Source organism: Pectinophora gossypiella, chromosome Z (assembly GCF_024362695.1).
Source record: "Pectinophora gossypiella chromosome Z, ilPecGoss1.1, whole genome shotgun sequence".
Lineage (NCBI taxonomy): Eukaryota > Metazoa > Arthropoda > Insecta > Lepidoptera > Gelechiidae > Pectinophora > Pectinophora gossypiella.
This window is the reverse complement of record NC_065433.1, coordinates 9,413,936-9,426,223: the sequence shown is the minus strand read 5'-3', so window position 1 is coordinate 9,426,223 and position 12,288 is coordinate 9,413,936. Positions and strand designations below refer to the sequence as shown.

Here is a 12,288-nt window from a genome sequence, read left to right as displayed (position 1 = left end):
AGTCGCGTCAAGAAAAGCTGTTTAGGTAGATTGGTCATGTTTTCAGCTAACCCTGATTGTAACCACATACATTTTCAAATTCCCATAAATGGGTTACTTACTTAATCGTAACATCGATAACATTAATAACAACATCACTATCACAAGGCATTCTTTCTTTATTTACTTATTATGCCACGTCTCTAATAAAACATTATTACTTTTTTGATTTATTCATATTCTGCTATTGTTACGAGTTTGATGTTGTTCCAGGTCCTAGGTCCCAGCTCTAGGGACCTACCAATGCTTCTTTGTATCAAGAGCTAACGATAACTTTAATATCTTATATTAAATCTTCCAAAATGTTACGCTTTAAATTTTAACTAAGTTAACTATTAACTTAAGGCACTAACTTTTAATTTAATTACTAAATAGAACACTATCGGGAAAAGCGCGCGACGCGGAACCCGCGTTTGGCCTTTCTACTAGTTTCTACATGCTGGTTTACTAGTTTTAAAATTCTACTTTTAGGTAGTTAGGTGGGTATACCTACCTAGGTAATAGATATACTAACATGGCAAGAGATAGATACCTAACAGTTTTAATCATCTATGGTAAGTATTTAAGAGAGTTGCGATTTTGTTAGTTGAAATTATGTATGTTGCGTAGTGTTCACCTAATGAAAAATGTGCCAACGGAGTGCCACATGTTATCTGTATCACTGAACACCTGGCTATTGTCTTAATATTAATCAACGTTTATTGTTTTTATTCTCTATACTCAACGTAAGTGATAAAAGTAATGTCATTTACTGTAATGTATTCAGCTTGTATTCAGCTGATTGCGTCTTGATTGCCCTGACGTAAGAGTAGAAATTGTGTAATATTATTTGAATCCGAATATGACGAACCATAATATAATAAGTGACAGTTATGTCGATAATTATTAATAGAGCAACACGAGCCTGCGTTTTTTCAAGGATGTCGTTTCACATCTAGATTCAGTCTAGTGTGCACCAGGCCTTCTGTAAATAGTTTCGCAGAGGGGAACGCCTGTGTATGTCTACTCCCTTACGTGTTCATATTAAAATAAAAATGAATGCAAGTTGTCCGCCTGCCCACCCGTATGGGAATCGCTGCCGTGCAACGGAAGTCCGGGTTGCTCTATGCTGGCGTTAATTTTATGGCAACACTAACAATATAACGGTATTGTATGGTAGGTAACAAAGACCTTGTATCAAAGACCTTGTATAGAATAGACGGATAATATTTTAGAGTGACGATCAAACTATCACAGCTCTCTTTCTTCCCTATGGCAACAATCTCTGTGGAAAAAAGAAACAAACATAGACAGACAAACACCGCTGTCTAGAACGTCAGTGTTGACCGTTTTGAGATGTTGTGGTAGCCAGCTGGATACCAAACCTGCCGTTAGTTTTTTGGTGTTTTGGGACGTTATTTTAACTTTTTATATAAAAAATCTGTGAAATAGTTATTCATTATGAACCAAGGCTTGCGAAGCTACTGGTTGTGAGAGTAGAATGGGTGTTATAATGGAGAACGATCCAATTATGTCGCACCATGGGTAAGTTATCGACCACATAATACATGTTTGTGTGCAAGAAATACATTACCTGGTCTGGTTTTTGTAAAGTTTATTGAGCCCTAAACACGACGCAGACGCATATTTTCAGCAAAGCCGTCACATTTGTACAAATAATTTATTTCACATTTTACGTTAATCAGCTTTGACAGATCATGTACCCAAACTATTATAAGTAGTGTTGTCCATACAATATTATGTTTGAATGTAACATCTACATGTTGTGTTATTCTATTCACGTTTAATTTATTTTTCGACCTGTTTCCGATTTGGATGAAGATTACATAAAGATATTGTATTTTCCAGATTTCCTAAATATCCTAATTTACGAAACAAGAAATTAAGAAACAGTTAGATTCAGACCATGAAACGAGATGATTCTCTCTTCTGAAGGACGCCTTCTCCTTATTTAAGCCTGTGCTAATTACATTTCGATGTATCTTGCTTTCTATCGAGCAGGATACCAAACAAAAATATTACATAAAGATGCAGTACCAACAATATTCACTCACATATCTCACATAAGGTGAGTTTAAGTTTAGTTATAAGTTTATAGATGAATTTGCAGCTATTTCGTTTTTGTATTCTACATAAGCATGGAAAAAATAATTCAATACAATACAAATATTCTCTATTGCACAAAATAATTAGTATGAATAACTATTTTTGTAAGTACCTGTGATTATTCCTTCTATGTGCAATGTGTAAACATGCAATGCTTGTGTATTTGTGTGCTCCACGTTAATATGTGCCATTCTTGCAGGTAAAGTTATAACGACACTTCTAAAAAAAGTGAACAAGATGAAATATTTTTTTTTATCACCAAAAGTCGGAATTGTTCAGTGCTTCGTGGTCATTGTAATAATAATATAATAATAACTTTATTGCACAAAATAAGAGAAATACAAAAATATATATTTACTTAAAACTAAAAGTGTGCTTATAAACTAATTAGAATTCAGGAGTTGTACAGGGGTCCCCAAACTAGGCAATGCCTGAATCTTGGGGAACCAGATATTTTTTTTATTAGAAACTAGCCTTAATTTTACTTACTTACAATGTAAAATTATAACATAAAAAGAAAAGATAACAAAAATAAGCATTACAAAATAAACTGTAGCATAGGTATAAATTGAGGAAGAGGTAAGTAGAAAATTTATTTTATTTTATTTTACGAGGTCTTCAGTAGTGGAATAGTCCAGGGTGAGTAACCAGTCTGTTAACACGGACTTTGCTACCGAAATAGAGCAGTCTATAATACAGCAAGACTTAGTTACTGCATTGTAAGTGCGAGATCTCACAAACTCTCCAAATCTACTCGCGAAAGCCGTGTTAACAGTCGGCAAAGGCACACTGTAAATGCGTTTTTTTAACAGTTCTTTATATGTGTCAGAATTTAATATGTGTTTGTGGGTGATTATGCATGTCTTTAGAATAAATAACTGTCGAATTGTTAGTACCTTGGCTTCCTTATACAAGGTGTCTGTGGGGTATCTGTAGGGTTTCTTTAGCATTACTTTTAGAACTGATCTTTGTGCTCTCTCTGCATCCTTGATCTTAGTTTTTGCAGCACTACCCCAAACGGAGACACAGTAGCTGGCAACCGACTGACATATAGCTATATAAACAGATCTTAAAAGAGTTTTATCAGCACACGACCTTAATTTCTTAATTAGTCCTATAGTCTTTCTAATACGTTTTGAAAGGCATTGAATATGAGCATCAAAATTTAAATGTTGATCTATCATGATGCCAAGATACTTGATATCCATTACACGCTGTATGCTACTACAGTTACAGAGTTGTGGAGATGCCATATCACAAACATGAATTTTAATGTCATTTGTTACAGGTGGACTGGATGCGGCGGTTTTGTGGAAACATATGTATTTGGATTTTTTGTTGTTCAAGAGATTATTCCTTAGCCAGTTATTAATGACTGACATCCCATGCTCAGCAGATTGGAACGTATCTTTCCATTTTTTCCCTTCGAAAAGAACAACAGTGTCATCTGCGTAGCAGATCACTTCAGCATTTGGTAGAGTAAGATTGAGGATGTCGTTCATATAAATTATGAACAAGGTAGGTCCTAATATACTCCCTTGAGGAACCCCAAAATGTATTGGAGTAAGGTCACTTGTATGAGATCCTATTCTAACTAACTGCACCCGACTAGACAGGTAACTAGTGAACCAGTTGAGGGCGAGTCCTCTAATACCAAGCTGTTTTAATTTACTAATTAAAATTTTGGAAGAGACGGTATCGAAGGCTTTAGCCAAGTCTAAGAAGATACCGATGCACTTGCTATCATTGTCAAGTTTATTAGAAATTGTATTCTAACTATATTGAATAAAAATCTTATAAAGAAGTATTTGCTTTTATTCTTTAATCGCATTAAGATAATCCCCGAAATATACTAGAAGGTCGTCTGCTTCTTGTATCGAGAGCCGATTCGATTCCCGGTCACGTCAATGAAAAACGTAGAAAACGTGTATTTAATTGTTATAAAATATTTTTGAATCAAGCATGATTTAGAGCGAAAACAAAACAAAGCGTTCTTCCCGGGGTAGGTATGTGATTTATAGCAACCTGGCCGCAATGTCGTATTAAAATGATACTATAGTATATTTGGACTAGATGGACCGTCCTGACCTCCTCGGCCATAACACCTTGCGAAATGACATAGATTCAGAAATGTTAAATTGACCTTTAACAAGTTTGTCGATGATAATTGCGTTGAACAAGTAAATCGTTTTAACTAATTTACTTGTGGTTCTACCCACCCAGATATGAATACTAGGTCGTTATTTCTGTATTTAATTAATCATTCAATTTGTAAAGTATAAATTTTTAGATCTTGGACTAACATGAAATACACTTCTCATCAAAAAAATCGAAACACCTTGCAAGTTTACGTTTTGTCAGGATTATCAGAAAAATGTGTACATTTAGGAATAAATGTTAAATGTCGTTTAATAGTGAGTAATATGAGCTTATCAAATCTTAATGTTAATGTTCTAAATTTAAATGAATTTTTCATAGGTTTCGTATTTTGTTAAATGAGTCATTTTTATTCCGTATGGAGTATAAAGGAAATGGATAAAACAACACACGTAAATGAAAAAAAAGCTAAAAAACGTTTATTTAATAACTTGTATTCCCTCCCCGAGCTCTAATTACTGCTTCCATACGGTTCTTCATCGATCGGATGAGAGTCACGATCACATGCTGTGGTATATTGTCCCATTCCTCTTGGATTGCATCTTGCAGCTGGCTAAGTGTTTCTGGGGCAGGATCTCTTGCTCGAATTCGTCTCTTTAATTGTGTAGTTAAATATCAAAGTCCGTTAAGTCCACTCTAAGTGAAATGTGGGAAATGGACGAATATGTTTTTAGCTAAAAGATTAAACATTTTTAGTGTTTTCTAGATAATATATTATTCAGTTTGGTGATACATTTGCTATTTCATTTTAAAAACTAACATATTTATAATAAAAAAGGTGGAAAATCGGGTAAAAGTTTGGACATACCGGATATTGATATGTATTAGCGAAACGTACCGGTGTTTGAAAAAAATTGTCGTGGACTTAACGGTTTTTGATAAATAGTTACTAAACTTACCTGGGTTTGATAAACACCAATGTAAACTGGACGTACTCAGGGCATGCTAATTATATTTTATGAATAAATGAGTTTATAATAAAAAATGACAGTTATTGTGACCAAAATATTTATTTTTAAGAAATAAAATCAAAAACACTTATACAAAATCTAAAACTTCTTGCATCTCATATTCTTCCGAATTGTTTATAATTTCCTCTTCTCTCTCTCCAATCATTGGTACAACATTACTTTGCAAAATATTTTTATAAAATTGTAGTTCAGATATTTGATCCCATTGAGGCCCAAAATGTTTTTGCAACAACTTTTCTACGTCCACCAATTTATCAGGGTTTACCGAGGGAGCACTTTCAAGAATACTGGGATCAATATCGTACATTCTTTTACCTCTCTTCAATAGTGAAGCACTTCCACCAAGGTTGTTCCGGTATGATATTTCTCCAGTGACCTCTATTTTGTCCCTGCTCGTACGGGTAATAATGATACGCTTACACTTGCTGACTTGGAAGTGAAATGTAGATTTTAAATTATTTTGTCGTTCGGTCTTCCAATCTAGAATTGGGACATCTATTTTAACCTTGTGAATTGTTGCGTGATTGGCAATCAAATCCATGTATTCTTGAGGCTGAATAATATTCTCTCTACGTCTTATTTGTTTTTCTGTCAACGCGAACACTCTATCTGGGGGTATGAAAGAGTGTCCTGTGACAGGAAAAACTAGTTGTAGTTCAGTAAGATTTGGAAAACGAATTCTAGAATCGTAAAGCCATTTCATAGCCATTGTTATAAGCATGGAATTTTTATTTTGCCCACCACAGCCATCAGCCACCAATCTTACTTTTTCTTTTCCGGTAAAGTCGAGAGAATTCAGACAATCGTACACGCAAGAACATATTTCGTTGGACCCTTTTGCGGCTTGTTCTTCTGTCCAAACATATGCATGCACATTTTCGGGTGTTAAGGATGCCTTGGAAGTACCAACGACTACGGTTAAGTTATAAAGATATAGCTGTCGTGAATAATATACGGACTGATCAGGCACTTTAGGTAACGGCAAATTTTTTTGGCAGTCAAAACTCAGTATTTGTAGATTCGGTGATTCCTCTCTTAAATTTTCAAAATAGCATTTGGCTCTGAGTTTGTGCACTCTATACTGTGTTCGTAACCCTTGCTTTTCTTGTTCATTGCGGGATAATTTTATGCGCTCAAGTAATTGAAGACAATCCGAACAAACATCTTGCCTAGGAGATCCGAATCCAATATTAAAGCTCGTGTTAAATACTTTTCTGAAATATCCAATTTTAACTTCGTAACCGGGCAAAGCTTCGTCATTGTACATTTGCCACATTTTTTTTACATTGAGATCTGGAGACAAATACATACGTATTTTAATTTGACCTCGAGAATGGTGTGTCTCCAGTGGCTTAAACTTTTTAATAAAGTTTTGAATCGCTTCTTTTCTTGACGCAAATTGGAATAATTTTCGGTCCCCCCCTCTATTTTCTTTTGCCATAGTTCCAGATTCAGCGTGTCTTTTCATAACACCTTCTATACGTGATTTATTTATCCGTAAAATACTCATGAAAGCCATTTTGCAAACTTGGATGTATTTATTTTGTTTCTTGCTATATATTTTATAAACCATAGTAAACTGCCTCTGATTTTCTTTAGTCTTACTCCTAGGACGTCGGCGTTTGACTGGAGTGGCAGTCACGTGTTTTATAATGAAATTGTCTTGATAAATTTTATCTAAAACGGAGTAGTAATTTCGATGAAAATGAAACATATCATTTGAGGTAACAGTTGCACACTTTAAATTTTTAGTGTCATGTCCACATGCTGGTCTTTTAGGTAAACCGGGCGCTGAATACCTATAAAAGACAAGCAAACTGTTAGCTCATAGGTTTTTAATAAATAGATGAAAAAAATAGAATTAGGTGCAGCTGTAAAGTAGACATAAAAGCTAAATTTTATTAATAGTCACAGGCAAGTAATAAATCAGGCAAATGTTAGTAGTAATTCTTGCAAGAATTGGCCCCTGAAAATATTAGTAGGTAGGTAGGTACTTAAAAGGCATACCTACACTAATAGGACAGTAAAGAATTTTTAATCTAATCCAGAGACATTAATACAAATTATTCTTAACATCAGAAAACTTAAATGTATAAGCTTATAACGTTTACAAGTCTGCGTATAAGTAGGTAAAGCTTAATTTAAAATAAACAAAAAAATCAAATCTTGTGGTAAATTTTAATGTGCGTTCAACACAGAGCAGTATCTTATTTAACTTCAAGCAAAAGAAAAATAACACACCAAAGCAGTTTAGGTAAGTAAAACACATGAAGCACATTCCTGATTAATATTTTTAGCTTGTGCACTTATTACTATTATACACTCATTATTAACTCCTTTAAACCCTAAAACTCACGTTTTTACTGTAGAATCCTGTCCTCGATTACGCTAAAATAAACGATATTTTATTATAATTTTTAAATTAAATTACCTATGTATGAAACACAAAGTTTGTCCAAGTACGACCCTGTACTTCACAGTTTAAGATGGGAACATAACTACTGTGTTGGTGTTTCACTTACCTTTTCTCTTTTTCCTCAGCTAGTTTAAGCTGAGATTTTGATGTTAGCTTTTTTTGGCTTTATCAGGATCCAGTACACATAAATTTGGAGTATTTTCACTCATTTTTTACCAAAAAACAACGAATATAAAAGAGGACACGCAGCGTTGCACTCCCGGTAACTCGATGGAATGGCAGCCATCTTTGCGCGACGCTTAACTCTGATTGGCTAATACGGACATGCCTGATATTGATAAACAGTTGTCAGTGGACTTGCCGGGATATGATATAAATCAACAATTTTAACCGTTATTTTCATATAGTTTTAATGCACGTACCGTGTTTTGGTAAAAACTAACTTATGAAGATTTTAATTTCAAATTTGGCGGCATTCATAGTTTAGTTTTGAGTAGGGGTGTGACTTACCGGAGTTTGATATTTAACTACACAATTCATCCCACAGATGTTCAATGGGATTCATGTCCGGGCTTCTTGCTGGCCATTCCATAATAGAGATATCGACTTCGTTAAGATAATCTCGTACGACGCCCGCGGTGTGAGCCCTAGCATTGTCGTGCATGAATATGAAGCCGTTGCCAATAAAATGTGCATAGGGCATCACATGAGGCTCGAGACACTCTTCGACGTACCGATGACAGTTTAGTGCAGGCAGACGTGGCCCAGACACGAAAGCAAGCTCTATCTTACCGTCGGCGCTGATTCCTCACCAAACCGTCCACGAACCGCCACCATAGCTGACCTTTTCTTCAATGCAGCATTGTGCATAGCGTTCTCCGTCTCTTCTGTAGACCTTGTTCCTTCCGTCGTTACCATACAGCATAATTTTACACTCATCAGAAAAGAGAACTTTGCTCCACTGTAGGTATGACCAATTTAGGTGCTCACGTGCAAAGTTAAGGCGCGCTCTTCGATGGTCTGCAGTTAATTTCGGCCCATTTGCTGGCTTATGCGGTACCAGTCCATGATCCTTCAACCTTCTTCTAATTGTAGAGTCACTTACAGCCACCCTTCGTACAACACGAAGCCGCTGCTGCAGTTGAAAAGCGTTAAGGCGTCGATTTCTTAAAGAAGTTGTTACAATAAATCGATCATCTCGCTCAGAAGTGACCCGATTCCTGCCAGATCCTGAACGGCGCGTGAACAAACCAGTCTCCCGATAACGTTTATAGACTCTATGAACAGATGACAGGCTTAAATGCAGTCTTGCAGCCACAACACGCTGACTAAGGCCAGAATCCAGCAATGCCACAACTTGGGCGGCTTCTGTGGGCGAAGTATCCATACGTTTTAGAAAAAAAACCTTTTTTCAGACGTCCCAAAGTCACAGTATTGAAATAAAAAACAAAAAGTTTAAGGATAGGCGCCAATTTTTAGTTTTTAAACGCTAAATGTACTCCAACCCTAAACACACATTTGTCTCAAAACAGTGATTCATTTCGTTTATAAGATAAACAAATGAAATTCTAATTTTGAATTTAGAATTTTCGCTTATTACTGTAATGGCCAAACTGCCAGCTATACATTTATGTATTTTTTCTACTCCTCTACTTTAATCTGGCATTTAAATAACCAAAAAGTCTAATATAAGTACATACATAATTAAACTCTTTGAAAAAGTGTACGCTCTATGGCCTATAAAAGCATTGTTTACAAAGTGTAACTGTACTATAATGTCGCCAAAAAAGCATTGTTGTTGTTTTTTTTTTTTTGACCTGGAAACTGGCACCTTTACTTTGTTTGGTGCCATAGATATACTATAAAAAAAAAGTATACATTTGCCGCCATTTTCCCGCGCGTTGGAAAATAAATTGGAAAATTTTTGTGTTTCGTTTAAAATTACGTCGTCGAAGAAAAAGTATTGTATGCAACGTTGTATAACTAGGTCAAAAAATGCTCGTGGCGTCTCTTATTGCGATGTTCGCCAAGGCTCACATCGCAACTCACGCCTCTCGCATTTTTTGACCCTTCTTATACAACTGTTGCATAAAATACTATTTTTTCATCGTATGAATTCTTTTTTGTGTTAAATTCGGACAGAAACAATGAAAACGGAAGTGTTTCGATTTTTTTGATGAGAAGTGTATTTAGCCGATAATAATGTCGATAAAAACATGGAACGGCACTAGTGGTCTTGATACAAAAACATATACAATAGGTACGTTTCTATAACAAACCCGCTACGCGAGTGCAAAAGACGTACCGACGATAGTATATTTATCTCTTTTTAACTTATGACGGCTCATATGAGTGCGAAAGACAAAACCTATGTTTTTCTTTCGTCTTAAATATGCTCCGTCTATTCTATACAAGGTCTTTGGTAGGTAACATTTATTTTTTCAATATAATGATGAATAATATAATATGTAAAAATAGTAATCATCAATGATTATACATTTTTATTAGAATATCTAATAATAGAACTATAATATTAGCAATTACTCACATAAAGATGTATAAATCGAATCCCTTTAAGGTTATTCTAAAAAAAGAAAAATACAACTGTCAAAAAAGCTAAGAAGCAAGCAAACAGGCCTTGGTTAGGGTGCTGTATTCAATTGAGGCTTTTTGGCGGGAGACGGGAACGGGACAGTTGCTTTCTTCATTGAATAATCTAAATAATTAATACGAAGTGGTGTTTTGTGGTTAATGATCGCATTAAGTTAGTCGGAAGACATTCGCGAGTGTTATTATATTGGAGTATTCAATAAACAAAGTGTATCTGCCTATTTTCGCTTCGTGTCAGGAAGCCGCTTCATAACTCAAAAGTTTATGCGGACTTTTGAGTTAATTCGTTTGGGGTTCGGAGTAGGAGTCTACTCCGTGGGTGGGGGCTTAGGTTTCATCATCATCACCTTTCATCATTTCATTAATCATCAAGAAAAAAATACGTCAGACATGGCTGTATGGGCATAGTTCCCTTTGCCTTACCCTTCGGGGAAAACCAAAACAAAAAAAAAAAAAAAAATGTATTCAATTGATTTTTTTGGGAAATTGAAATGTATTTATATAAAAAACAAAAGTAATACATAAAGAATATATCGACCACCTAGTTTCATGAAAACCACATAAAAGTTTCAATAAAATATTCTGCAATGTTGAGAAATTTATGCACGGCATCGCGAAATTTTGCTATCCTCCAACATAAATGTCCAAAACGGTTATTTATAAACTCAGTGAGGTCAAATTATAACATAGCAAACGTTTTGAAAACAAATAAAGTTCAATCTAAAAAAGAACCAGGGGAAATATACAAATGGATTTTATTGGTGAGGTTATAAATCATGTATTAGTTTGGTAATTGTGGGCTTTGCTCATAATTTATATATTTTGGTCTTGCAGATGCTGCCAGTGACATCTTTCGGCCTGGGATGCTGGCAAGTGTTTCGCCTTCAATGGAAATTGGAGCTCATAGATATTATGCAGTCTAAATCTAAAGCAACTCCAATTGAAATGCCTGAAGAGTATGTAGAATTAAAATGAATTATAGCGAAAGTAATGCTACATATTAGTAATAGTAACAATTTGTATGTAAAGTGAAATTTATATTACAGTTTTGAAAAATTGGAAACAATGGAATACATGCCTGTAAAAGTGCGCGGAGAATTCCTGCATGATAAGGAAATTCTGATTGGACCAAGAGCTCTTATAGACAGTGAGGCTATGGGTCCTCGCGCAGGCTCCCTGGTCTCTGATCCAAAAACTAATCAGGGATGGTTGGTTGTAACTCCATTTAAACTTATAAACGGGTAAGTTATAAACCAACTAGTCGCTTTGTAACTGAAATTAATATGAAAATAAATTTATAAATGACTAATTTGATTAACAGGGAGGTAATTTTAGTAAATCGTGGTTGGATTCCACAAAGTATGCGTCCAAAGGAAAAACGTCAGTCATCAATGGTCAAAGGAGAGTTGGAACTAGTTGGTGTTGTTAGGCTAACAGAAAAGAGAGCACCATTCATGCCCAAGAATAATCCTCAGAAAAATTCTTGGTTTTATAGGTCAGTATTACATATGTTTCACTCCACAGTAGAAAATTCTGTTCCTTCTCGAGTAGAAAATATAATTTCAATTCTACTTTCATTTCAGGGATCTAGAACAGATGAGCGCTCATATAGGATGTGCCCCAGTGTGGCTGGATGCTCGTGGAATACCAGACCCACCTTCGGGGTGGCCCCTCCCTAATCAGACAAGAGTGACACTAAGGAATGAGCATCTATCGTACATTGTCACATGGTATTCTCTTTCAATATTCACAGGGCTTATGTGGCATCGCTACTTTATAAGGAAGCTACCATTGCTGTAATATTTAGAAGACTAATCAAGAAAATTATAATTATAGAATCATGAACACTTGTTATTTTGTATATTTATTTTTGAAGCATAGCCATAAGCTACACATATTGTAAGTAGTTGAAAAAGCAAATGTAAATAGGTTTTAGTTGAATAAAAAACGATTTAGAAAAGTTGTGCTATTTATTTTTTATATTGCAGG

The 12,288-nt window shown here is 35.1% G+C and overlaps 1 protein-coding gene across 1 annotated transcript; it reads left to right on the top strand.

Moving 5' to 3' along the window:
- Positions 1–10,720: 10,720 nt before the first annotated feature.
- Positions 10,721–12,251, top strand: LOC126380049 (surfeit locus protein 1). Its single transcript, XM_050029170.1, has 5 exons — positions 10,721–11,060; positions 11,134–11,255; positions 11,346–11,540; positions 11,621–11,794; positions 11,883–12,251. Exons 1-5 carry the CDS (start codon positions 10,887–10,889, stop codon positions 12,097–12,099), a joined length of 882 nt encoding a protein of 293 aa, XP_049885127.1. The 5' UTR covers positions 10,721–10,886; the 3' UTR covers positions 12,100–12,251.
- Positions 12,252–12,288: the final 37 nt, after the last annotated feature.